The sequence below is a fragment of the Nicotiana tabacum genome, chromosome 2 (assembly GCF_000715075.1).
Source record: "Nicotiana tabacum cultivar K326 chromosome 2, ASM71507v2, whole genome shotgun sequence".
NCBI lineage: Eukaryota > Viridiplantae > Streptophyta > Magnoliopsida > Solanales > Solanaceae > Nicotiana > Nicotiana tabacum.
The window spans coordinates 72,880,537-72,908,174 of record NC_134081.1 but is presented as its reverse complement, the minus strand read 5'-3'; the positions used below and the strand labels follow the sequence as shown (position 1 = coordinate 72,908,174).

The 27,638-nt window shown below is 36.6% G+C and overlaps 1 protein-coding gene across 3 annotated transcripts; it reads right to left on the bottom strand.

The window, feature by feature from the left end:
• Positions 1-9,514: 9,514 nt before the first annotated feature.
• LOC107815049 (potassium transporter 7) lies at positions 9,515-26,531 on the bottom strand. 3 transcript variants are annotated; one of them, XM_016640561.2, is made up of 10 exons: positions 25,861-26,531; positions 19,609-19,837; positions 19,262-19,510; positions 19,059-19,109; positions 16,535-16,795; positions 14,715-14,767; positions 14,442-14,556; positions 13,995-14,249; positions 11,065-11,587; positions 9,515-10,588 (listed from the first exon to the last, which is right to left on the bottom strand). In XM_016640561.2, exons 1-10 carry the CDS (start codon positions 26,149-26,151, stop codon positions 10,051-10,053), a joined length of 2,565 nt encoding a protein of 854 aa, XP_016496047.1. In that variant the 5' UTR covers positions 26,152-26,531; the 3' UTR covers positions 9,515-10,050. The 3 variants fall into 3 exon arrangements, with proteins under 3 accessions (XP_016496047.1, XP_016496049.1, XP_016496048.1); XM_016640563.2 differs by lacking the exon at positions 25,861-26,531 and adding an exon at positions 25,433-25,594; XM_016640562.2 differs by lacking the exon at positions 16,535-16,795 and having other exon boundaries at positions 25,861-26,514.
• Positions 26,532-27,638: the final 1,107 nt, after the last annotated feature.

Below are 27,638 nucleotides of genomic sequence, written 5' to 3'. Positions count from 1 at the left end.
AGGTATGTAGACTTATTAAGTCCCTTTACGGACTAAACACAAGCACCCAAATAATGACATGCGAAATTTGACCAAATAATGTTGTCAAATAGTTTTAAGATAAATGAATGTGATAAATGTGTGTACAATAAAAATGTTCTAAATCACATAGTCATTGTTTGCTTATATGTGGATGATATGCTGAAAATGAGTAATGACATTGCCAACATAAATGCGACTAAGCGTATGCTAACCACCAAGTTTGATATGAAAGACTTGGAGTTGCCGATTTAATTCTGGGTATTAAGATCCATAAGACTCCTCAAGGTCTGGCATTGTCGCCATCTCATTACATTAAAACAATACTTGAAAAATTCAAGCACTTAGATTTTAATGTTGCAAAGACTCCAATTGACGTGAATCTTGCACTTGCAAAGAACAAAGTCCAAAGCATATCACAATTGGATTATGCTCATGTGTTGGGATATTTAATGTATATCATGAATTGTACTCGACCAGATATATCGTGTGTTATAAGTAAATTGAGTCGATACACGAGTAATCCAGGTCAATCTCATTGGATGGCGATGAAATAAGTTTTGGGATATTTAAAACATACCCAAGACTTTGATTTGCACTACAGTAATTACCCTACGGTGATTGAGGGGTACTGTGATGCAAATTGGATTACCGGTTCAACTGATTCTAAATCCAAAAGTGGATATGTATTCACTATTGGTAGAGGAGCGGTATCTTGGAAGTCGTCCAAATAAACTTGTATTGCCCGCTCTACAATGGAGGCTGAGTTTATAGCCTTAGATAAAGCTCGTGAAGAAGTTAAATTGCTCCGAAATTTCTTGGAAGATATTCCATTTTGGCCCAAACTATTGGCCCCAATATGTATACATTGCGATAGTCAAGCGACAATTAGAAAGGCTGGGAACGTTATGTATAACGGTAAATCTCCTCATATACGACGAAGACATAAAACCGTTAGGCAATTACTCTCTAAAGGAATTATTACGATTGACTACGTAAAGTCAAGCGATAATATGTCGGATCCACTTACGAAAGGCCTAACTAGAGAGGTAGTTGAGAAATCATCGAAGGGAATGGAACTATGGCCGTGAACAAGTCATTGTGGCGGTAACTCTACCTAGAAGACTGGAGATCCCAACATCTAGGTTCAAGGAGATCAAACAAAGTCATTAATAACGGTTCAACATTGTCAACTACAATATTTTGGTCCATTCTCGTGATGAGACAATGTTCAATACCAAGGATAAAGCATTAAAGCTTTTAAATGGTTTCTAAATTTGATACGGGGTATATCAAATTGTGTATCTACGGGATGACACGTTTAGGAATCACCTATGTAAGTGTGAAGTGTTAGCCGCTTCAAGGAGAATTTTGTAAGGCCAGTTCTCTACGCACTTATGAAATCAAGTGGTGTTCATGGCTGAAACGAACACAATAATAGAACCAAAGATGGTTAAGGGTTGATTGTATAATGTATGGTTGTCTAGGTATACACCAAAGTTCGACAGTTCAAAGAAATCAAATCTACCGATTGACCGAGTATATATTTTCGTGATATAAACATTCCCCATTCATATGGGAGATTGTTGGGGTTTTAAGCTTGGTTTAGCTTAAAAGAGGGTGAATGAGAAATGGAGGAAAAAATAATAATTTGATTTTCCCTCATCTACAAAGAAACATTGTCCCATATTGGAGGAGGAAAGCTCATTTATTGAGTATATATATGATTACACTTCTTCTAACTCTTAAAGAGTTGAGAAGAAGGCAAGCCTCGCGCCGTCGCCGTCGTCGTTCGCTTGGCTTCGTCTTTGGCTACGACGAATTCAGATTCGGTCAAATGATCTGATTGATTGATTAAAAAATTTATTTTTCCTTCTTCCTTCTGCATTGTTTTAAGAGAAAGAAAGCAGTATGTGTGATTTGCTACTGTTCTTTGAGTTCGTTGGTCACTGGGGTTTGAAGTACCGCTACACCAGTGAGGGTAATTCGTTCTATCCTAGGAGAAAATAATCCTAAACCTCGGGTACTAGGAGAGGATTAAATTTCTTAAGGAAACACTGTGAATTTAGTGGGCTCGGATTAATTTCTAATCTTCTATATTTCTAATTTTATTTTAATTTTATATTTGAATATATTTTCGAATACAGATACTAACAACCATATCTAACAAAACTCACATATAAGGAATCTGTTATCTAGAAAACTTATTCCTACATGATTTTGGTTGTGAATCCTAATTAGACATAAATAAAATAAACTAGTAAATATCAAATTCTAGACGACGTAGGAATACTAATTAATCTTGATTTAATTTCCAACAGCCTCCAATATGAAGGAAAATATTTTATTGTTAATCTCTAAAAGCTCTCTACACCTATCACAAAATCTCCACACAATAAAATAAGTTATTAATATCCATATTTATAATAGTACGAAATATATTTCAACTAGAAACAGGAAAGTCTATTCCTATATTAATTCTAACTACAAATCCTATTTAGACATGAAATAAACTAGCAAATACCAAATCCTAAATAATTTTGGTATCATACTACAACTTTGAATTAGTTTTCTAACATTCTCCCATAATTCAAAGTTGTATCCGTCTCTCTTGTTTGTTGTGTTGTTTTGTTGGGGCACTTCTCTCCAACTTCCACTTTTATTGAAGCGCATGTCTCCAACTCCCTTGTTGATGTGCCACCAACAACCAATTTTGTTGAAGCACTTGTCTTTAACTCTCGTTGATGCACTTTGTCACCAATACTCAATTTTGTTGAAGTACATGTCTTCAACTCTCGTTGATGTACTTTGTCACCAACACCCTATTTTTGTTGAAGCACCTGTCTTCAACTCCCGTTGATGCACTTTGTCACCAATATCCAATTTTGTTGAAACACATAATCAACTTCCAACTTTTTTAAACCTCTCTCCAACTTTTAGAGAAGAGTTTCTTCATCTTGTGCTATATTTGTTCGTACCTCTTTAAACTTATTTTTTTCTTGAATCTGTCTTGAAACTTTTCATCGAATAATATAATTTTGTTGACAACTACTATGATTTTGACAACATATTTTTTGGCCTGACAGGTGGCACACATTGGCTAGCGCCGTCCGTCGGCAGCGGAAGCTATTTGATCCTCTCCCAAGATCGTAGAAGCTCTGATACCAATATGAAGGAAAATATTTTATTATTAATCTCTAAAAGCTCTCTACAACTATCACAAATCTCCACACAATAAAATAAGCTATTAATATCCCTATATAATAGTACGAAATATATTTCAACTAAAAATAGGAAAGCCTATTCCTATATTAATTCTAACTACAAATCCTATTTAGACATGAAATAAACTAGCAAATACCAATTCCTAAATAATTTTGGTATCATACTACAACTTAATTAGTATTCCAACATTCAATAATAACCTTTAAAGATGAAATAGTATGTCGTCTTCTTTGATGAGCTTGACAACAAGTAAGCAGTCTGTTTCCACTTCTAACTTGTTAGTTTACAGTTATGTATATAGTGTAGTCTTGTCCCACAATGGAATAGGAGTAGTATGTCCTTGTATAGTATAGCTATAAATAAAGACCTCTTGTATTGTATTGAACATCCAATATCAATAACATATTTTCTCCCGCGCCTTCTCATATGGTATCAGAGCAATTGTGAGAGATTTATCGCTGTGCATAAATTTCAGCAATTCCGGGAAGAGAAATCAGTCAGCAAAAGTCTTTTTTCGGTGACTCTTTTTTAAGGTTGTTTTGCGTTTGCTTCGTCTCCGTCAGTGTTGTGCAAAATCCAACACTACCACAAGAATCGTCATTGTCCGGCGACCAAACCCCAGTGAAAATCTCTGGCAGCAGCCTCCTCACGCGCCTCCACGCGCCTGCGCGTATGACCACTTCCGGCCATTTTTTGAAAAACTTCCTTCAGAACAGTTGGGTCGTCTGGTAATTCCGATCCTACCCCTACTGTTTTTATTTAATTTCGACCACTTTGAGTTTTTTCCGGCAACTACAGTATTTCATTATTCTATTTCTGTGTTTCCTTACTCTATTTAAGTGGATAATAGTTGATTCTTTCTCTTATTTGGTAATAATTTGCAATAATGTCTTTGGGATTTGATGCTTTTGGGTCTAGAAACAAGAGTTCTGGAAGCTCTAGTGCTATTATTACCTCAGAACCTTTAATGGGAGGTTCAAACTACTTAGCTTGGGCTTCATCTGTCGAGTTGTGGTGTAGAGGCCAAGGTGTTCAAGATCATCTAATCAAACAGCCTAGCGAAGGAGATGAAAAGTCAATAGCACTTTGGGCAAAAATCGATGCTCAGTTATGTAGCATCTTGTGGCAATCTATTGATTCCAAGTTGATGCCCTTGTTTCGTCCATTCCAGACATATTATTTGGTTTGGGCAAAGGCACGCACCTTATACACTAATGACATATCTCGCTTCTATGATGTGATATCGCGGATGACAAACTTAAAGAAGCAGGAATTAGATATGTCTACTTACTTGGGTCAAGTACAGGCAGTCATGGAGGAATTTGAGAAGTTGATGCCAGTTTCTGCTAGTGTTGAAAAACAACAAGAGCAGTGACAGAAGATGTTTCTCGTTCTTACCCTCGCTGGACTTCCTAATGATCTTGATTCAGTACGCGACCAGATTTTGGCTAGTCCGACTGTCCCGACAGTTGATGAATTATTCTCTCGATTACTCCGCCTTGCTGCAGCACCAAGTCACCCAGTGATCTCATCACAGATACTTGATTCCTTTGTTCTTGCATCCCATACAGTGGATGTTCGGGAATCTCAAACTATGGAGCATAGACGAGGAGGAGGTCGTTTTGGAAGATCTAGACCCAAGTGTTCTTATTGTCACAAACTTGGACACACTCATAAAATGTGCTATTCCTTACATGATCGTCTACCCAAAAATGCTTACATTTCTCAGACCGAGACTACAGGTAACCAGGGATTTTCTTTATCTAAAGAAGAATATAATGAGCTCCTTCAGTATCGAGCAAGTAAGCAGACATCTCCACAAGTAGCCTCAGTTGCTCAGACTGATACTTTTGTTACTGGTAATTCTTTTGCTTGTGTTTCCCAGTCTAGCATTCTTGGCCCATGGGTCATGGACTCAGGCGCTTCTGATTACATCTCCGATAATATATCACTTTTGTTAAATATTGTATATTCACAGTCTCTTACCACTGTTACTTTAGCTAATGGATGTCAAACTAAGGCAAAATAAGCTGGACAAGCTAATCTCTTATTTTCTATCACCCTAGATTCTGTTCTTTATGTCCCTGGCTGTCCTTTTAGTTTTGTATCTGTTAGTCGTTTGACCCGTGGCCTCCATTATGGTATATATTTTATTGATGATTCTTTTATTATGCAGGACCGCAGTACGGGACAAATAATTGGTACATGACGTGAATCAGAAGGCCTTTACTATCTTAACTCACTCAATCCTTCCACAACATGTCTAGTTACAGATCCTCCAGATCTAATCCACAGACGTTTAGGACATCCGAGTTTATCCAAACTTCAGAAGATGGTGCCTAGTTTATCTAGTTTGTCTACATTAGATTGTGAGTCGTGTCAACTTGGGAAACATACCCGAGCCTCCTTTTCGCGTAGTGTTGAGAGTCATGCAGAGTCTGTCTTCTCCTTAGTTCATTCTGATATATGGGGTCCTAGTAGAGTCAGTTCATCCTTGGGATTTCGTTACTTTGTCAGTTTCATTGATGATTATTCAAGATGTACTTGGCTTTTCTTAATGAAAGATCGTTCTAAGTTATTTTCTATATTCCAGAGTTTCTGTGCTGAAATCAAAAACCAATTTGGTGTTTCTATTCACATTTTTCGCAGTGATAATGCCTTAGAATATTTATCTTCTCAGTTTCAGCAGTTTATGACTTCTCAAGAAATTATTCATCAGACATTTTATCCTTATACTCCTCAGCAAAATGGGGTTGCTGAGAGAAAGAATGGGCACCTTATTGAGACTGCTCGCACACTTCTAATTGAATCTCGTGTTCCGTTGTATTTTTGGGGTGATGCAGTTCTCACAGCTTGTTATTTGATTAATCAGATGCCTTCTTCTCCCATCAAGGATCAGATTTCGTATTCAGTATTATTTCCCCAGTAACCCTTATACTCTCTTCCACCCTGTATTTTTGGGAGCACGTGTTTTGTTCACAACTTAACCCCTGGGAAAGATAAGTTAGCTCCCCGTGCTCTCAAGTGCGTCTTCTTTGGTTATTCTCGTGTTCAGAAGGGATATCGTTGTTATTCTCCAAATCTTCGTAGGTACCTTATGTCAGCTGACGCCACATCTTCTAACACTAAACCTTTCTTTACTTCTGCTGACCACCATGATATATCTGAGGTCTTACCTATGCCGACCTTTGATGAGTTTACTATAGCTCCTCCTCTGCCTTCGACCACAGAGGTTTCATCCATACCAACCGTTGAGGAGTCTAGTGTTGTTCCTCCTAGTTCCCCAACCACATGAACACCACTCTTGACTTATCATCGTCATTCGCGCCCTACATCAGGCCCAACTGGTTCTCGTCCTGCACCTGACCCTGCTCCTGCTGCGGACCCTGCTCCTAGTACACATATTGCACTTTGGAAAGGTATACGGACCACACTTAACCCTAATTCTCATTATGTCAGTTTGAGTTATCATCGTCTGTCATCTCCCCATTATGCTTTTATATGTTCTTTGTCCTCGGTTTCCATCCCTAAGTCTACAGGTAAAGCGTTGTCTCATCCAGGATGGCGACAGGATATGAGTGACGAGATGTCTGCTTTACATACAAGTGGTACTTGGGAGCTTGTTTCTCTTCCCTCGGGTTACTGTTGGTTATCATTGGATTTATGTAGTCAAAGTTGGTCCCGATGGCCATATTGATCGACTTAAGGCCCGTCTTGTTGCCAAAGGATATACTTAGATATTTGGGCTCGATTACAGTGATACCTTCTCTCCCATGGCTAAAGTGGCTTCAGTCTACCTTTTTCTATCCATGGTTGTGGTTCGTCATTGGCCCCTCTATCAACTGGACATTAAGAATGCCTTTCTTCACGGTGATCTTAAGGATGAAGTTTATATGGAGCAACCACCTGGTTTTGTTGCTTAGGGGGAGTCTCGTGGCCTTGTATGTCGCTTGCGTCGGTCACTTTATAGTCTAAAGTAGTCTCTTCGAGCCTAGTTTGGTAAGTTCAGCACGGTTATCCAGGAGTTTGGCATGACTCGTAGTGAAGCTGATCACTCTGTGTTTTATAGGCACTCTGCTTCAAGTCTCTATATTTATCTGGTAGTCTATGTTGGTGATATTGTTATTACTGGTAATGATCAGGATGGTATTACCAATCTGAAGCAGCAATTTTTCCAGCACTTCCAAACTAAGGATCTAGGCAGATTGAAGTACTTTCTAGGCATTGAGGTTGCCCAGTCTAGCTCGGGTATTATTATTTCTCAAAGAAAATATGCTTTAGACATTCTTGAGGAGACATGGATGATAGGTTGCAGACCTGTTGACACTCCAATGGATCCGAATTCTAAAGTTCTGCCAGGACAGGGGGAGCCGCTAGCGATCCTACAAGCTATAAGCGACTGGTTGGAAAATTAAATTATCTCACAGTGACTAGACCCGACATTTCTTATCCTGTGAGTGTTGTAAGTCAGTTTATGAATTCTCCATGTGATAGTCATTGGGATGCAGTTGTCCGCATTATTCGGTATATGAAATCGGCTCCAAGCAAAGGGTTACTGTTTGAGGATCGAGGTCATGAGCAGATCGTTGGATACTCAGATGCTGATTGGGCAGGATCACCTTCTGATAGACGTTCTACGTCTGGATATTGTATTTTAGTAGGAGGCAATTTGGTGTCCTGGAAGAGCAAGAAACAAAATGTAGTTGCTCGGTCTAGTGTAGAAGCAGAATATCGAGCAATGGCTATGGCAACATGTGAGCTAGTCTAGACCAAACAATTGCTCAAGGAGTTGAAATTTGGTGAAATCAGTCGGATGGAACTTGTGTGCGATAATCAAGCTGCCCTTCATATTGCATCAAATCCGGAGTTCCATGAGAGAACTAAACACATTGAGATTGATTGTCACTTCGTCAAAGAAAAGATACTTTCAGGAGAGATTGCTACAAAGTTTGTGAGGTCGAATGATCAACTTGTAGATATTTTTACCAAGTCTCTCACTGGTCCTCGTATTGGTTATATATGTAACAAGCTCGGTACATATGATTTGTATGCACCGACTTGAGGGGGAGCGTTAGTTTACAGCTATGTATATAGTGTAGTCTTGTCCCACATTGGAATAGGAGTAGTATGTCCTTGTATAGTATAGCAATAAATAGGGACCTCTTGTATTGTATTGAACATCCAATATCAATAACATATTTTTTTCCGTGCCTTCTCACATATCTCTTTACAATTTCTTTTTTGGGTGCTAATTATAGTCCTTGTTAGATGCCCTACAGTTACGTGGTGAGGATTGAGGTGGGTCTCAACTTAGCTAAATATCACAATAACCACTTTTCTTGATCATCTCAAAAAATCCTCCAAAAGTAGCATCTTCGGTTAGGGTCTTTACACTGCCATCACTATTCAATTTAATCTTTCCTTGCACAATCTCTAATATGTTTGCTTATAAGTTCCGTAGGTAGACATTTCTTTTCAATCAAAATTCGATTTTCTTCTTTTCGTATATACATACCACATAATTGAAAATACAAGTGTAACACTACAAGGAGTTGGGGGGCATCATTAATAATATCATCAATCCATTCAAGCATAGGCTTAGCGTTCATGGCATCAATCTCATTTTGTGAGGAAATAATTCCAGATTTGTTTAGACTTTGAACATGTCCTAATAATATGTGAAGAGGCCTCCACATCATCATCACATCGTTTGCATTTGGGTGAGTCAATTATCTTCCTAGTTAATCTAAGCTTATTTGACATTTTTTTTTGTGTGGTGGTAATAAAAACAATTTTATATACCAACTGGGAGTTATGCATATATAGGTGAAAAAAACTGGATACTAGTCTTCATGCTTCCTTTACACACAGCTTGTTGGATTATCAACCTAGTATTCCTTTGCTTTCCCTAAAACGAATATGCGTGTGCATTACCATTCTGTAACTTAAGAATCATGCCCTATGCTATGCGTATGCATTACCATTCTGCATCGTAGAATCACAGATAATATTGTAACGTACTTTTTTTTATAAGCATAATATTGTAACGTGCTTGCAATCTCAACAAGGATATTTGAAAACGAAGTATATATACAAAGTATCATTTGGCACAAATATTTCAACCATTTGTGGCTGATTGTTCAAATCTAACTTCCAGTCCCACATGTCCATCCAGGACAATACAGACACATTAGTTGCATGATCAAAAACGCTAACATTCCATCCATACAGATAAAAGAACAAAACAAAACAAAACAAAAGAGAGCAATAAAGAGCAAGGCAACAATTCCACAAGATGAATTAACTTATCAATGTAGTGAAAACTTCATCAATATTTAAAAGGTGTTTCGACATGAAAATTACAAGAATGACAATGTCAGAATGAAACCCAAACGACTATGGGGATAGTTACTATAAAGGCAAGGGGTAACTGAAAAGAATGAGTACAATATTATGAGTTTGTATCTATCTTGGCGATCACTGCCTGTCCATTCTTCCCTTATTCCCTGCTCTTCTAGCTTCAATTGATGGAGAAGCACTGAATAAGGCAAGGGGTCGAGACAGTGTTAGAATGAAACCCAAACGACTATGGAGAGAAATTCGTTACTATAACTGGATCAGCGCAAAGACTTCCAAGCTATAAGACGAGGGACTTCAAATTCAGCTGTGGTGTGTGCAAGGAAGACATATGGACACTTGTCTGCACTCATCAAGTTGATATGGGGGACATCATAACAGCAATTTGACACTAAAACTGCCTTTTTCTGCCAAAATATATCAGTATGGCTTTTTCCAGAAAGCTAATTCTCACACCATATATGTCATGCCAACCTGCATTAAATGCGAGTGCGGTACACTCAGACTGGCAATTTCCCTCCTGCAATTCTTTCTAAGGAAAGCATAGAAGTAATTTATGAATAGCTTCTTGATGAACCAGGAACTTTTCCTTGCCCTAATATTTCCATGACCGAGGAGGTAAACCACACCGGATTCTTTGGCCTTGCGTAAGAACGAGAGCTCCTTCTCAAAGGACTGATCAGCATTGGACAAGAGCGACTCAGAGGAAGGGCCAGCCTTCAGCTCTTCTGAAGTGCTTTCCTCCATAACTGCCTTTCCAGTGTCCCTAAAATCAGCTAAGAGAGGAACACCAAGTGAGTAAACACTCCCATTGGGAGCAACAAGGACTCTTGAAAAGGCATGCTCTTCTTCAGAATCTGATTCACCATTGCCATCACTTTCAAGTGACCGCTCCTGAGCATCTCTGCGAATGAACTTCTCGAGACTTTCAATCAGTAGCTGCTCGAACATCTGGTGGTTTTCTTTGCGAACATCCTTGTAACCATATCTGTCAGTTCAAAGAGTTCGGGCTGAAATATTAGTAGCCAGGTTCCACATAAAAAGACATAGCAAATGCAGAAAAGAAAAAGCATCTATCCAAGAAAAACTGTCGAAATTCATCTGTATCCAAAGCATGGGTCCAACAGAATCATGACTGAAGAACTACCCATAGAGTTAGGCAATTTAGCAAATTTTGTTTGCAAACAAGAATTAGGAATCACAATGTAGGTGTTCACTTGAAGACATAACTGTTCCCGGTTTATCACAGAAATTACTGTCCAAATGCCACAACTATTTACAGATATCACCTGTCATTCAGCAGTCATTCTTTTACAAGTTCAACTGTCATGCAGCAGTCTTTATTAGGTCATTCAAAAGCTATGCAAGTGTAAAATTTATAGTAGGTTCTCCTTGGCCACAGAAATCACACCAGATAGTCTAGAGAATGTACCAACAGAAAATGAAAGAAGCTAGCATGATCACCTGGCAACACAACGAAATATGTGGTAGCTTCTCGGGCAGACTCGCCGAAACAGGAACCTTTCATTCTGAGGTACTACAGGAACAGGAATGTATTTTATACAAACAAAAATTATCATTGAATGAACAGCAGGAAGAGTGGTGAGGAAATGTCCAAATATAGCCGGTATGCCCTTTGCCAGTTCATTATAAAGCAAGCCAATTCCAGGAGCTCTGATTGTTCCAAGGTTGGGGCCAAGTTCACGTAGCAAGTCCATAGACATCTTTTGCTTGACTTCAGTTTCATACTTCAGCTTGCTTCCATAATTCCATATGTACATAACAAAAAACAAGACTACTGCAAAAACCAGAATAATCCAACTTCCATCTCCCACACTCCATAAAACTGATGAGAAAAACATTAATTCCAACCCCAAGAAGATAACGACAAAACTAAGCACAACAATGATGTTGATCTGCCATATCAGAAGCATAACAATAGTGACTAGTATTGTTGTCATCATCATCACACCAAGCTCCGCTATTCCTGTCAGACAGGATATGCATCAGACATGAACAAGCCACTGTTATCAACGGCGAAAAGCGCAAAAAAGCTCTAAGGTAAATTGGGGCTTTAAGCGCAAAACGCAAGTAAAGCGTGGGCTTTAATGAATAAAAGCGCAAATGGAGAAAAAATACAAATATGTATGTGTAGTCCAAGACTAATAATTATAAGCATTAATAACAAATATATGGATAAAGAAATTGGATTTTTTCTTATGTAAAATATCAATTGTTTAGGTTTAACTCTTGAGGATTACGCTCATTAACAAGAAAAAGTATGGCATAGAGCCTTGATGACAACACTGAAGCGCCTGCTAAGCGAGGTAAAACGCTCAACATGTTTTGAGCCTCACTTTAGGGCTTAAGCGCGCCTTTGACAACACAGGAACAAGCCAGTATAAGCCTTCATTTAATAATGCAGCCTAGAAATCAGTTAATTAAAATTGGAAGCACCCCACTGTTTTCCTAGTCAAACTGATCAGGACCTCTAAATTGAAATCCAACTATCCAAGCAACATATGAATATTCTTCTGCTATCTTGCCTAACAGGCCAAAAGCCTAATATCTTAAATATATTCAGTTTCATCACGAACAAATCAGTGTCATTACATGTGCTACATCCTGTGGAACTGATTAGTACAATACACTTTGCTATATTTAGATGCCTGTCAAAAATGTGCTACATCCTGTGGAACTGATTAGTACAATACACTTTGCTATATTTAGATGCCTGTCAAAAAATGGAAAGTATAGAGTCACGAACTACAAAATTGAATACTAATTCATCCCATTTTACATAACAACATTTGACTGAACATGGATCATAAACTGATCAAGATCAAATGCATACTTTTATCATTTCAAGACTCAAACTACAAAAAATAATGAAGGACAAGAAATTGGATGTTAAGTTATGTTTCTTTTTCTAAGATACACCTATTCATCTGGTCTTTCTGTCCTGGTAAATGCACTCTACAAAATTCTATTTCTTGAAAAGATGCAGTAGCTTTAATCTTTCAATTAGTTACTTGGATTTGGAATGATCCCCAATGATTTATCTACGTGGCAGCTTCTAGTTACGTAACACTGATATCCTAACTAATTGAAACTTGGTGATGATAAAAATTAATAACTGAAAAAAATAAAATAAAATAACCACTAAAGGGATCAAACTGTAGCATTCATGAATAATTAGAAAACATGCTGCAATTTTGAGGGTTTATATTTTCAAACACCAGACCAATCAATAATATAATTTCTAAGTTTTAATCAAAAGTCAAAAAAGATTATAAATAAGCAAGCCCAAGTGCATGCAGACGGCCCCCTGGATCAATGCAAATTCAAAACCCGTCGAAAACCTCTCCTACATGAAAGGATCTGAGTCAATCCAAATGATATGAGCAAAATCCTACTCTGAGAAGAACAAAAAGTAAGGGAACTAAGCTTTCCAAGAGATTTGACATATCTCACATTAGTTTGGTCAAATCAAAGGTCGAACAAGATCTTAGATGAACAGGGAATTTAAATTTTGTATTGGACGACCTTGAACACTTGCTGAAAAAGGCAGGGGAAGTTTTCTATTAGATCTGCTTAAAGGAATTCAACTTGTCAAATAATCGGGTTGGTTGTTGGCCATAGAAGATGATATGGAAAGTAAAAATTCCATACAAGGTTGCTTGCTTTACATGGTTATTGGCAAAAGAAGCAGTACTAACACAAGACAACTTAATCAAAAGAGGATTCCACCTGTGCTCTAGATGTTACTTATGTGGAGAGAAGGCAGAGACAATTAGTCATCTCTTTTTGCATTGCAGCTTCACTATACATATATGGAGGATTTTTATCGGTCTAAGGGGAATTCCATGGGCAATGCCGGGAAGAATCCTTGATATTCTAGCTAGCTGGAATAAAGAGGGTGCACTTTCGAGAGACAAAGAGAGATGGAGAATTGTCCCAGCTTGTATATGGTGGACAGTCTGGGAAGAGAGAAACCAAAGATGCTTTGAAGAAAAGTTCAGCAACATCCATAAGATAAAGATGAAATGTTTAGCTCTTTTTTATTTTTGGTGTAAAGGAAAACTTTTGGAGTATCATGAATCCATTTTAGATGCCCTAGATTCATTGTAAGAAGAACAAGGGTGAATAGTGTCCTTTTTGTTTAGTTTTGTATGGGCACTTACATTGTAATTATGGGTGACTTCACAAATTCAGTGAAGTCTTTATATTAATAATACAAAATTGTTACCTTCTCAAAAAAAAAGACCTTCCCTATTCGCCATATGCACCAGAGAGCATACATCCAGCAGTAATAGGAAGAAACAAAAGAAAAGAACCAAATGAAGTAGCAAAGACATAAATAAGTTCTAAAAGAACAAGGAACCAGGCATTACCATAAGCATTTCCAATCTCATATATGCTTGAGATAGAACAGACCATCACCAAGGACAATGCGAGAAGAAACCAGTTCATCACTGGGATATATATCTGACCCATGAACTTTCGAGACGTGTGAATAATTTTAAGGCGAGGGAAGCAGCCTAGGGCTGTGGATTGTTTAATGCAAGAGAAAGTTGCTGTAGTCATTGCCCTACTGGCAATCAATGCAGCTACATTAGCAATCAAGAAGACGGGCCAGAAAGCTCCACCTGCAACATGATTGGAAATTTTTAACTAAAAGACTTGGTTTTTTGCTCCTTTTGGATTCATAAACTTTTATCATCAAAAGCATAGAAGATTATAGATCAGTTCCAAGTAGAAAGTATATTGAAATGTCTCATCCTTATTTTCATACTAAGTAAACAAGGATTATCAGGGAAAGAACAGATGCAGAAATTTACTTGGCACTGAAGAGAAGAAAGCCTGTGTTGTGTCAGCATGGTTCTCCATAAGATAAGCTGCTTGACCAAGGTAACCCAAGAGAAGGCATGGCAGCACAAGGAACACAAAGGTAAGCTGTAAACAAGAAGGCTGATACTCAATAATTGTCTATGAAATCGGAAAAAAGAATTATCAAAAATACAAAAGGGGTAGGTATAATTATATCTATACACCTTCCCCCACCCCACTCCCCCCTAGCCACAAATCCTATGATCAGATCTGCTGCTGCATACCTGGACTGATCTCACAGAAAAATAGCAAAGATCAGCAAACATTGCCTCGGAACCTGGGTTTTAGAAATGATGATGATGATCAGCTCTACATCCCAGAAAATAGAGACAAAAAAATATAAAACAACAAACTTTACCAAAAAAAGAGGAAGAAGATTGAAGAGTTATAAGTTTCTTAAATGAATTAATGGAGAAAAAAGAATAAGAAAATAGAGAAAACTGCTTACAGACACAGTCACACACTGAAGTATATTTCTTTAGAAGGCCAAGAAAACGTCAACAGTGGAGAAAAACAGGTGCCCCCTTGGGGACATCCGGTTAAAAAAAGAAAAAAAAAAGGTGACATAGAAGGTGAGGATAAGATGTCTTCATTCAAGTGGGAAAAAAACATCAAGAAATTACCATGGGCTGATATCTATACCAAATGGAAATGTTTAAGCCATTGATATTTCTCTCTCAAAAGAGAGGAGAAGCGTCAAACCTATTGTACATATATTTCATCTGAGTACTTGTCCTAAAAAATTCAAGTGCATGTTTTAACCAAGAAAATGGAAGAGCTGCACCTAACTTTGTTAGACCAAACCCCAAAACTAAGTTCTTGAAACATAAAAATCCTAAAACATAAACAAGTTTACCAGGACACAATCACTAACAGATAATGCAAGAACAAACGCAGAGTAGCATTCAGTTGTGGTGTAACCCATGACAACACACTGATTCAGAGACAAGCTTAATCCCCTTCTGTTGCATATAATGAATCAAAACTACTCAAGACTTTTAATGGAATTTAACCTTCCAAAAGATAGAGGACAAATAAAAGGCGCACTTGAAACTTGGGTTAGGACAAGAACGAAGAAAATAAGTATATGCGAAAAGCCCTGATTGCTCAAGATCAGAACTCAGAAAGGCTGGAAAAGTGAGGATCCAAAAGGACTATTTAGTTCAAATGATGTTTCCATACATTCATGCTTCAAAGGTATATTTTCAAGAATAGTTTTAATTTATGGTACATAACGTAATTTTCCTCTACAATTCTTTGACAAAAATCAATTCCCATATTGCCTTATGATTGGCAACTCAAAGACCGCAATTACTTCCTTTTTATTGAAATGTGCAACAGATGTACAGCCCACAGACCGTTGGTAGTCGAACTCAAAAGGGGGTTTGCAATGAAGCTTGTCTTAGATAAATCCCACATCGAAATGGGAGGAAAAAGTTAGGGGCCATAAAAGGGCGAGTTCAAGATTCAACTGTTGAGGCACCTTTACTATCAAAGCCCAAGGGGACAAACTGTGACAGTTGGACCTGGGCCGTTACAACTGAGAACCATCTTTCTTAGAGGAAGCAACTTAGGCGGTATCCAGGGTAAGTTCAAGTCCTTTGTTCACTTTTTAAAGCTGAAACAAGTTCATCTCACAGCCCTATTTTCAAGGGATAAATAGCAACTCAATGATTATCCGATGATGCCACAATAGGTATGATTCAGTTCTATAACTTAATTTTTTTTTCGGCAGAAGAGAATAAATTTGTAGAAAGAAGTTAGTGAAGTGAGGTTGAAAAAGCATCTGACGTTGTAACAGTACATGCACATAAATAGAGAAGTCCAAACATAAAAGTCAGGTTTCCTGTGTTTCAAAATCTGCTTACTAAAGGAAAAAAAACACCTGGTTTCACGCAAGTAACCAAAAAGGGCAGCCCGGTGCACTCAAGTAACCAAGAACAAACAAAAGAAAAAAGGAAACATATAACAGTGCATTTTTTTGTGTGATTCCAATTAAAAGCTCAGTGTCAACTATCAAAAACATCCATGGTCAACAGTTTACCTGTTGCACAAAGAAGACAGCCCCCAAGCGAGTACCACGCTTTCGTTGGATTGCGCTTAAAGTAATAGTATATATGAACTGGATTAAATGCCCTCCAAACCCTGGAATCATAATTAATGAGGTTGTAGATGCCAATTCCACCCAGGGAACAGAACCATATAAACAAAGCAGGACCCACGAAAAGCCCCACTTTGCTTGTCCCATATTTCTGTACACTGAACAGAATTACAAGAAATGCCACTGAGATCATCACAACTTGATCTGCAAAAGACATTAGAGTATAAGAATCTTACAACTAAATGGACTTCGAGTGCATAATGATATCACATATGGTAGAAAGGGCATATCATATCCATCCTATCATCTGATTCTCATAGGTTAAACCTAACACCTCATACAAGGTGCATCAACAAATCAGTCTTGTCAGGCTAAAACTATCAGGTCACACGACTGAGCTTCCTTAGCAATTTTGAGCAGCAGAACTATTAAATGGTACGAATTCTCAATGACCAAAATGATACAGAATGTAATATAACCAGAAATTCCTTTCATTACTGAGCTAGGCAATGTAATGAGGTTTATACCTCATATGCACATAAGCAAACTGCATTTAAGAAAAACGGAAAAGGTCCAAAAATGCCATTATACTATGGGAAATAGAGCAATAATACCCCTCGTTAATAGTAGGGCTCAAAAATGTCATTGCCGTGATTGAGTTGGCCCAAAAATGCCACTCGGCACTAACAGACTCAGATTTGACTTATTAAGCCTTTGAAATCTGATTTAAATGTAAAACATTTACACCTATCATAATTAAATCCCCCAACCCTCTGTTTTCACATATCCCCCTCCCCACCCCACCCCTTTTTTACCAAACCCCACGTAATTAAGGACCCAAAGTCTCTATTTTTAATCACCCGCTCAAATCTCTTTCCCTTACCCCAATCTCAAAGACTCAAAGCTTATTTTCTGATCATCTTTCTCAATTTCTTCTCTGAATTAAACAAGAAAATATCTGATTGTTTCAATTATTTTTCGATCAACTTTCTCAATTTCTCCATTTCTTCTCTGAATTAAAAAAGTAAACGATGCTCTTCAGATTGGAAGGAATATTTCGAGGAAGACTGTACGTTGCTATTGTTAATGCTGGAAGAGTAGCAAAGTTGAGGACAAAATTTTTCCTTTAGTTGGTCATCATTTTTCTGTTGTTGGGTTGCTTTGGTGTGTTCATGGTAGCATTTATGATGAAATGAACCAAATTGTAGACTATTGTTTAGTTATCTTAGGACTTACCGTTGGTTCATGTTGGATATGTAATGCAATGTAAAGGCATTTTCTTGGTTGAATGAAAATTATCTTGTTTGCTGAAAAATTTCCTCTTGCTTTTCTTGTACGTGGTAGAGTAACTTTTCAATTGGCCTTAATTTGTTGAAGGCAAGCGAATCAACAAATGTAAATACAAAACAACTAGTAGATACATTGGAAAAACAGACAAGTACAAGAAGGAGTGAAAAGTTAATTGGGCAAATAGTTTCATTCCATTTTTGTGGTTCCAATCTGCACCAGCAATAATTCAGAGAAGAAATTGAGAAAGATGATCAGAAAATAAACTCTAACACTAAATCAGAATTGAAGAAGCCAAAAAAGTTTTTAGGGTCACCGGAAACCTAGCCGACACAATTGGGATAAGGGAAAGAGATTTGAGCGGGTGATTAAAAGTAGAGACTTTGGGTCCTTAATTACGTGGGGGTTTGGTAAAAAAGGGGTGGGGTGGGGTGGGGAGGGGATATGTGAAAACAGAGGGTAGGGGAATTTAATTATGATAGGTGTAAAATTTTTACATTTAAATCAGATTTCAAAGGCTTAATTAAGTCAAATCTGAGTCCGTTAGCCCCGAGTGGCATTTTTGGGCCAACTCAATCAGGGCAATGGCATTTTTTAACCCTACTATTAACGAGGGGTATTATTGCTCTATTTCCCATAGTATAATGCCATTTTTGGACCTTTTACGTAAGAAAAACACGGACCATTTCCTCAGTTTGTGCATGTCATCCGTGAACATATCACACTAATCATCCTTGTGTCATTCCAATTGTAATGGATGTCCCAAACGAATGGTATAACAGAAATTAAGAGTTACCAGAATACTGTTTTCAGTTTACAGAGAGGCATGTTGAAGAGAATTAAGTGATCAACACACTTGCAGATGACAGATACTCCAAGAAGTGAACAATTCTGTAAAGGTTCCCCAGCCAATAAGTAAGATTACATTACTACAACAACAAGAACAACAACAGACCCAGTCTAATCCCACAAGTGGGGTCTGGGGAGGGTAGTGTGTATGCAGACCTTACCCCTATCTAGTAAGGTAGAAAGGCTGTTTCCGGTAGACCCTCGGCTCAATAGAAGGTGAAGAAGAGAAAGAAATAAGAAGGGGGAGAATAAAAAGAAGAAGGAGAACAAGGAAACGAAAGGAGAAGAAAAAGAAAAAGGAAATGAAAAGGAAGAAGTAAGATTACATTACCTTGCTTAATCCCAGAAACTCCAACTCTTAAACCACCAACAGCAGACATTACTGCATCAGCATAGTTGAAAGAACTTAAGACTTTAAATAGGAAAGAATAGCTTATTCATTAAAAAAAGAAAGGACCTTAGAGGGCCAAAAGGCAGTACTGACTTGTTTCTCTCAACCAACAGATTTAACAGGTAAAGAAAGGCTATAGATACCTGACATAGCAGGTGTAACGACTCCATCAGCTATCACCATAGCAGTACCAGCAAGAACTAACATCAGAAGAAGCTTTTTCAATGTCAGTGATGCTTCAAGTCTTTCTTTTATTCTCAAAGACCTCTCAAGTTCTGGAGATGGCACCTTCAGTCTGAAGCCTGATATTCGAGCATCTGATGGAAGTTGGTTTGGAAGAAGATTAACCTTTGCATGCCTACAAAGCAATGAGTACAAAGCAAATGTACCACCTGCAGTTATTAACCAAACTCATTGAAGGAATCAGAAAATACAAAGTATAGAACATAATGATGTAAAACAGCTCGCCAAATTTCAAACGTCAGCTCACCTTCGCCATCATCATTGGCCCAGAGAACAATAAGAACATATTTAACCAAAGGAATGAGGATTAAGGTATACAAAACCAAGGATAATGCACCAAGAACATCTTCGTTGCCATTGACAGGGGCCTTGCTGAACATCACACTGAAGGTATATAAGGGACTCGTCCCCACATCACCAAACACAACTCCAAGAGTCTGAAAGGCCAATAGGATTTTCCTACCTGCTGAGACATCCTGCAAATACACTTGAAAATTAGTCAATAATTCACTCTGTATTCTAAAAAGAATGCCTACTAAAACAAATCAAAACAAAAGTCTAAGGATAGCTTATGAACACAGGTTCATTTAGTATTCACCCTCAGGAAAGGACCTCCACCAAATGAGGTCAAAGAAAAGAGAAACCATAAAATGAAGGTTGGCAAAACAAGAAAGCTAAAACCACATTGTAGCCAGAGTTTTCTTAAGTTGGCTATACATCTGATTAGCACATGCATACCTTGTGTAACAAGTATGGACTCAAGGCACATTTCTGATTTGTGTAAACTCTAGCTCAATGAATATCGTGTGGATATCCTTCTTCCTATCCCTAAAAGATTTTCTATCCCTGTAGATTCTCCTGATAGTTTTTTAACTTTGTTAGCTCCCTAGTCTTAAGCTAATCATCTGTACTGGAGCCAACAGCCACGACTATATTTGCTTCTATTTTGTAACCTTTAGCATCTTCTTGATGCCATTGATGAAACATCAAAAAAAAGTCTTCAATCTTCTTAACAAAATCTGCAGTGGATCTGTCAAGAATAAGCCCAAGCTAGCTCAAGTCTATTGTTTATTACTCTTTCCAAAAGTTTTATTATATGACTTATAAGTTCAATACTATGACAATTCATATAAACTTTGCAATATCTGCTTTGTTCTTGTATATCAGAACTAAGAATCTAAGATACCCTTTCTTCAATCATTTTGTATTTATTCATACATTAATATGATATGGATTAACTTGACCATCTATATTGCTCAACCTCTAGAAGACACTTCCAAACCTTTTTAGGGATACTACGGACCACAGACATTTCTATTGACCCCAACGTTTTTTGGATTGAGGCATAGTAGTTATTTTTAGCTAAGTTTTCTTGTCGTGGATGTATGGAAATCTGAAATGTTATCCTCGTAAATTGTGTTGAGCAATTGATCGAAATAGCATTTCCATCTACTATTACTTATTTCAAGTCTTTATCCATGTTTTCTTGTAGACCTGCTACCTTATGCATTTTTTCCCTCCCTTTCTGCATCCCTAACTTTTGGTACACCATACAAGTCGTCTAAGGCTTTATCCCCAACTTTGCTAATTGCCTTCTTAGCTTCTCTCTTTGCCCTCTTATACTCTTCAAAGGTTTCTCCATCTTCTGTTATTGGTAACTTTCCATGAAAAAATCTTTTAATTTTAATAGCTCTTTACACCTCTTCATTCCACCACCAAGCAATTGCATCCAAGTCCTAGGCCTTGTGTATGCCCAAACGTCAATTGAGATTGCCTCCAAAAGGGTGGATCTAATCCTAGCATTGGCAACACCAGGTGAATACTTTTCCATTCCAATGTTTATAGCCTGCTTGGCCAAGCTTCTAAAATCATCTTATTTTGAAAAGTGCTTTTGAAAAAACTACTTTTTGTGAGAAGCAATTTGTGTTTGGCTAATTAATTTGAAAAGCACTTTTAAGCAACAATTAGTGCTTGACCAAGCTTTTAAAAAGTGCTTCTAACTACATTTTTCTCCAAAGTGCTTTTCAAAAAGTGTTTTTGGAAGAAATTGGTTTTTCTGCTTCTTCTTCTAGTCAAAAGCACTTTTTGTTCCTTCTAAAAGCTTGGCCTAACATGTTAACTTTGGAAAAAAGCATTTTACACCAAAAAAAGAACTCGTTTGGCTAAGCTGATTTAAAGTAGTTAATGAGCATTAAGTGTTGAAGTTGATTTAATAAATAAACAGTTACGTGTTTGGATAAGAGTGCTGACACTAATAATAAGCAGCTGAAGTTTTAGGTAAAAAATGCTGTAAAACTCTTTTTTCTGTTAAAATGACTCAAATGTCCTTAAAGCAATCTACCCTAATTAGAAATTGATTATTGCAAGATTTAAATTCATTGTTTCAAATAGAAATTATTTTATGTCTCATTTTATTTTTTAGTTTAAATTTTATTAGATAAGATTATTTTATATAAATATAAATTATTTGATAATAAACTAACATAAATAATTGTAACTTGACTAAAGTTTGCTAGATAAAATATACTTAAATAGTGCACAAAATATTCATATAGAAAATAGAAGTGTTCAAATTTTCTTTATTTCTACTAGGAAACAAATATTCATTATATGAGAATATGCAAACTTGCTCACTCCAGATAATGCCAAGAAAAATTTGATTATTGTTAATGGTAAGAAGGTGACGGAACAATTGATGGGTTAGGAATTTTCTTTTAAAGATAAAAGTATTTTAGGGATATAATAGTAAAAATTTTGGTCAAACTAAAAGTGCTTATATGTTGAAAAATCATACGTTGGGGGCGACCAACTTATGGCTTTTAGCTTATTTTTGGCTTATAAGCACTTAACTTATAAGCACTTTTAATTTTACCAAACACGTAAATAAGCCAAAAAGTGCTTATAAGCTGGTTTGACCAACTTATAAACTTAGCCAAACACCCTCAAAAGCACTTTTGGCCAAAAAGAAGCTTGGCCAAACAAGCTATTAGAAGTGAAGATCACAAAAAAAATGACAAGTTTCATGGGACTTGAAGCTAACCAACATTTGAAGTGAAGCGCGAAATTATGAAAATTATAAAAAAAACAAATATTGAATTTAGTACTATAATAATATAAAAAAATAGTCATTAAAAAGGAATAATTAAAATAAAAAAATTTATAATCCAAACTTCAATATTAATTTCACTCCTCAAAGTTGAGATTTAAAGAACTGATCAATTTGCGCATCATTGTTTGAATTGCACGCTTTTGTAAAGTGCACGGCCTCGTCCATAAAGTGACAGCACTTCGCTTCTTATCGCATTAAGTAACGAATCAACAACTTTAGATATCACCGCATCTGTTTGAGCACTGTCGTGCAGCATTACTTGGTACATGTACTGGCAAGAGATAGCAAGCACCTGGTGGACTACTCGAGGTGCCTGCAACCGCCCTGGAAACAACAGTTATAAAAAGGAAAACTTCAATTGCCATTTTTTAATACAACTTGTCATTTCCTTCCCTTGGATACCTAAATAGCTTCTAACTCTCATGTTCCTCTTGCAATTATTTATCCTTAAACGTTGTTAGGTGCCTTTCTAGTGTCCACCATCGAATCCTTGACTATATATAACTCTTCTCCTTTTTAGCTTCTCTCTCACTTCATGTCCAAGACAACCAGACTATGTTAGGTAGTTAGAGCTCATTCTAGTATAAGATGCAACTCTTACATGTGACCTTGTCACTTCTCCAAAACAAAATATCGTTTCTCCACTCATTTGGCATTTTCCAGTCCTAAATACAACATTGAATAGCTTGGTTAGTCATACTACCCCAACTTCTACATGGATACGAACTGAACCAGAGGCTTTTCTAGCCCTCCTACTTTTTATGACATCCTCTACTTTAGTAGATTTGATTGTACAAGTGTAGTTAAGGCTATTTGTCACAAATGTATGAAGATATCGAAATAGCATGCCATCTCTCTTTGATCTCAATATCCTGATCAAACCTGGTTGAGAATCATTTTAATACACTTAATTTGGTTCAAGTCCTCTCTTCACTTATAAAGAAGAGTCTTTACCCCTTTCTCTCTTAGTCGTGCTAGCTTCTGCATTTCTTTCTCCATCCTGGCGTCCCTACATTATAGTACAAGTCATCAGAGTCTTTACCTCGAGCTCTACTAAGTAACTTTTTACCTTCTCACTACACTCCTTATAGTTTATACACTTTACTGAGAAAAGGTAAGGGTATTTCACTGATGACGATAGCACCAAAAAGGTGTGTGATCACAATATATACAAATTGTTCATGATAGTATCATGATGATACTATTCTACCAGCAACTCATAAAGTTAAGTAAATCTATCATTTGACCTATGATACTCCCTTCATTTCATTTTCTTAGGTAGTGCTTGACTCGACACAAAGCTTAAGAAAGAGAGACTGCTGACAAAGTACCCTTTGAACTTTTAGGTCCTAAACATATCATTACATTTCTATAGCTATAAGAGCATGTCATTAAGGGTAACTAAAATTCAAATTTAAAGAGTTTTCAAGTATAGAAAAGCGTCATTCTTTTTTGGAACACACTACAATCGGAAGAGTTTCATATAAAATAGAAAAGGATGGAGTATTTATAGATTAGTACTTTGATCAATACGAGAAAAGAGGTACACAAATATTTCAATTGATGTACAGGATAACCAATTCCTTCAAAGCATCCACTATTCCTCTCCTTCCATATGACCCAAAATATGTATAATGAGATTGTTTGCCATTGTTTTTTGGGAGTCTCCTGTAGCTTCATTCCAGTGCAACTCTTGAAACAACTTCCCAGAGATGGCCCGGCTGATCTTAAAAATTTAAAGGAACATATTCCATAACGTCCATGTTATTTTCCCGTGCAAGAACATAATGGGACTGTGCTCATACACTCTTAAAAGGCTTCTCTATTTTCTGTTATGAGCAAATTTCCGTACCACTCTTTTTTGCTTTAACAACTTTTTGCACCTCCTCATTTCAACAATAGAACACTTGTGGTCAAGGTCCTAAGTCATAGACACACGAACTTCACTTACAACTTTCTAAATGCACTTGTCATTTCCTTCAATTGGATATCTGTATTAGCTTCTAAATCTCGGATCCTCCTTCATTAAATTGTCCTTAAGTGCTATTTGCTTTATGCCATTTAGTGTTCACCATAGAATCTCAGTTGCATGATAGTTTTCTCTCTTTTCGCTCCTCTCTTTGCTTCATATCTGCTTACCAGTCCATCTTGAATGGTTAGTGTTTCTCCACCTATAACCTTGCAGTCTTTACATGTGACCCTGTCACTTTTTTAAGGATGAAGTCTATTTGGCTATAGTTCTCTTCCAATTTTAAGTTTTATCAAGTGCAATTCCCTCTTAGTAAAATGTTAGCTAAAACTAAATTATTAACTATTGATCAGGAAAAACAAATATTGGCTAAGGCAAACTATAGAAGAGCATTCATTCTTCATTCTTGGTACAACAACCACATGCGAAGACAAAACAAGAAAATGAACACATTTTCTTTAAGATGGTTAGAGTTACAAGTATCAAAGATGAGGCAATAAGCAATAATTGGAGATGCATAAGCATTCAAGGATGAACTATTGATCAGGAAAAAAAAATATTGGCTAAGGCAAACTATAGAAGAGCATTCATTCTTCATTCTTGGTACAACAACCACATGCGAAGACAAAACAAGAAAATGAACACATTTTCTTTAAGATGGTTAGAGTTACAAGCATCAAAGATAAGGCAATTAGCAATAATTGGAGATGCATAAGCATTCAAGGATGACCTAAAACATCAAAAAGTGATGCAATAACTACTATTGGGAGGATAACAGAAATTCAAAAGCTAAGGAAAATGTTAGCTTACAAACTGGGCAGAGGACATGGTACTAAATAGAACTGAGGAAAAGAGATAACATACGTCCTATATTAGATATTGTATAGAGTTTAATGTAACTTTTACTTGTCAAAAAAAAAAAGTAAAAACCTGGTTGAGTATTTTGCTTCTATCATTACCTACAGAAAACTTAAATTCACACTAATTTGGCACCTGTTCAAACAACTTCGTTTGTACCCTCCTTCTTTGCTTCAAAAATACTTCAGTTTCTTGTTCCTTTCTTCTAACCTTGACTACCCTCTCTCCTCTTTGTTTTTTCTCCCTTTCTGTCCATCAGTGTTACCATTCTTGGGGTCGAATAAGCTTCACAACCCTCTGCATTTCAATTCTTTCCTTACAGTGCAGATATTATCTAACAGTAGACATATTCTATAACATGTTGATTACGTAACCAAGTGAAATTAATGCACAAATTTCGTCAAGAAAGTTCAACCAAAAAAAATTGTTTATATGGGAGGTTTGAAACAGGCGAAGAGGTTCTAGAATGTAAATATAATAATTTACCAAATTAAATTATGCATAATTAAGAAAATAAAAGTTGGGTCACACAATTCAGCAAATTCATAACTAGAGAAACTCACATCAAAGTCGTTCTTCTGAGCACCAGGGACTTCAAGAGCTTCAACATCAAAGGAATCAATCCGAGGTCCAGTGCGGATCAGCTTACGCACGGCATTATCATCCTCATCCTCAGAGTCCAAATCCAAGACATTGCGCGGCGTCGAACCATCATCTCCATTGACAGTATGATGGTCAACACTATTAATATCCGAATCATACTCATCCTGAAACACCCACCGAGATTCAATCGAATCCATAGAGGCTAATCCGCCATTATTCTCCCTATCCTTCTCCAATCCCACATTCACCATGTTATAAATGTTCAAGAGATTTACATGTAGATTTGATACTATAGTCAAATCCTCTTCACAGGTCCTCGTACGATTCAAAATCAATCAACTGAATAATTCTTACTATGCGTCTTCTTATAGGTATAGGTATACGTATACGTATAGGTATGCATTTATGTATATCAAAATGCGTAAAAACTGAGAGAGTGGATTGAAATCGAAACCCTATAAATTTGTGAAGGATTTGGATGAGATTTAACAGAGATTTGGGTTTAATTATAAGCTGCTTTGAACGGATCAAGCAGTTTGTTGGGGGTTCGGGGTAAAGGGGTGGAGGTAGCAACGACCTTTCTTACATTCGAACGCTGCGTTTTCTGGAGTGAAAATGAACCTTTCTTATAGCCTGTTTGGCGAGAAGCACATCTTTTTAAAAAAAAAATTAAAGTTGAAATGTTTGGCCAAATTTTTAGGGAAAAAAAAAAGTATTGTTGAGTAGAAGTAAAAGTAAGTTTTGAAAATCTTATTACAAAAGTACTTTTTTTAAAAAGTATTTTTTTAAAAAGTACTTTTAAAAAAATATACTTAAAAATATTTTTTAAAAGGTTGGACAAACATTAATTGTTGCTCAGAAGTACTTTTTCAATTAATTAGTCAAACACAAACTATTTCTCATCAAAAGTAATTTTTCAAAAGCACTTTTAAGAAAAAATAATTCTCAAAAAAATTGAATTTTAGAAGCTTAACCAAAGAGGTTATTAATTTGGTACTATATTCGCCAATGCACAGGGGGTGAAACATGTGTACCTCAAACAATATTAATTTAGTAAGTGAGTAAATTTAATTATGACAAATTAAGGTGTAAATATATATTAATTAACTATTCCCTTTCAGAAAGAATGAACGTATTTCTATTTGGGGAGTCACACAAAATTCTCTTTTATCATATTTTTTACAAATAATTTTTAAATATTTTGAATAATTACTATTATATCTTATAGTACACCTTTTATAAATTTTAAATATGTAATTTTTTTAATTAAGAATCTTGAAATATCTACATTTGATTCATACCGAAAATTAGTCTATTTAACCTTCGTACTCCGAAAAGGTCCAAAATAATTAAAATAGAGAGAGTATAATATAGTAATAACATATGTCATACACTCATCAAATGGGTGTTAGCACAAAAATGTGCGTACGTTTTAATTAAAATATTTTTGTTATTTTAAGATGCACGGCAACGATCCGACTGGTCGTTTTGAGCTCTAGCGCATCGTTCGGCGGTTTGAGGCCTTGAGTAGCTTCATTTCAGGTATTATGACTTGTACTTGTGGTTGAAATTTAATTTCGGAAAGTTCGGGATTGATTTGGAAAGAAAATTCTAATTTCGGAAGCTTTAAGTTGGAAGAATTAGCTAAGATGTGACTTTTGAGTAAACGGCCTCGGAATCGGGATTTGAAAGTTCAATAGGTTTGTATGATGATTTCGGACTTAGGCGTATGTTCGGG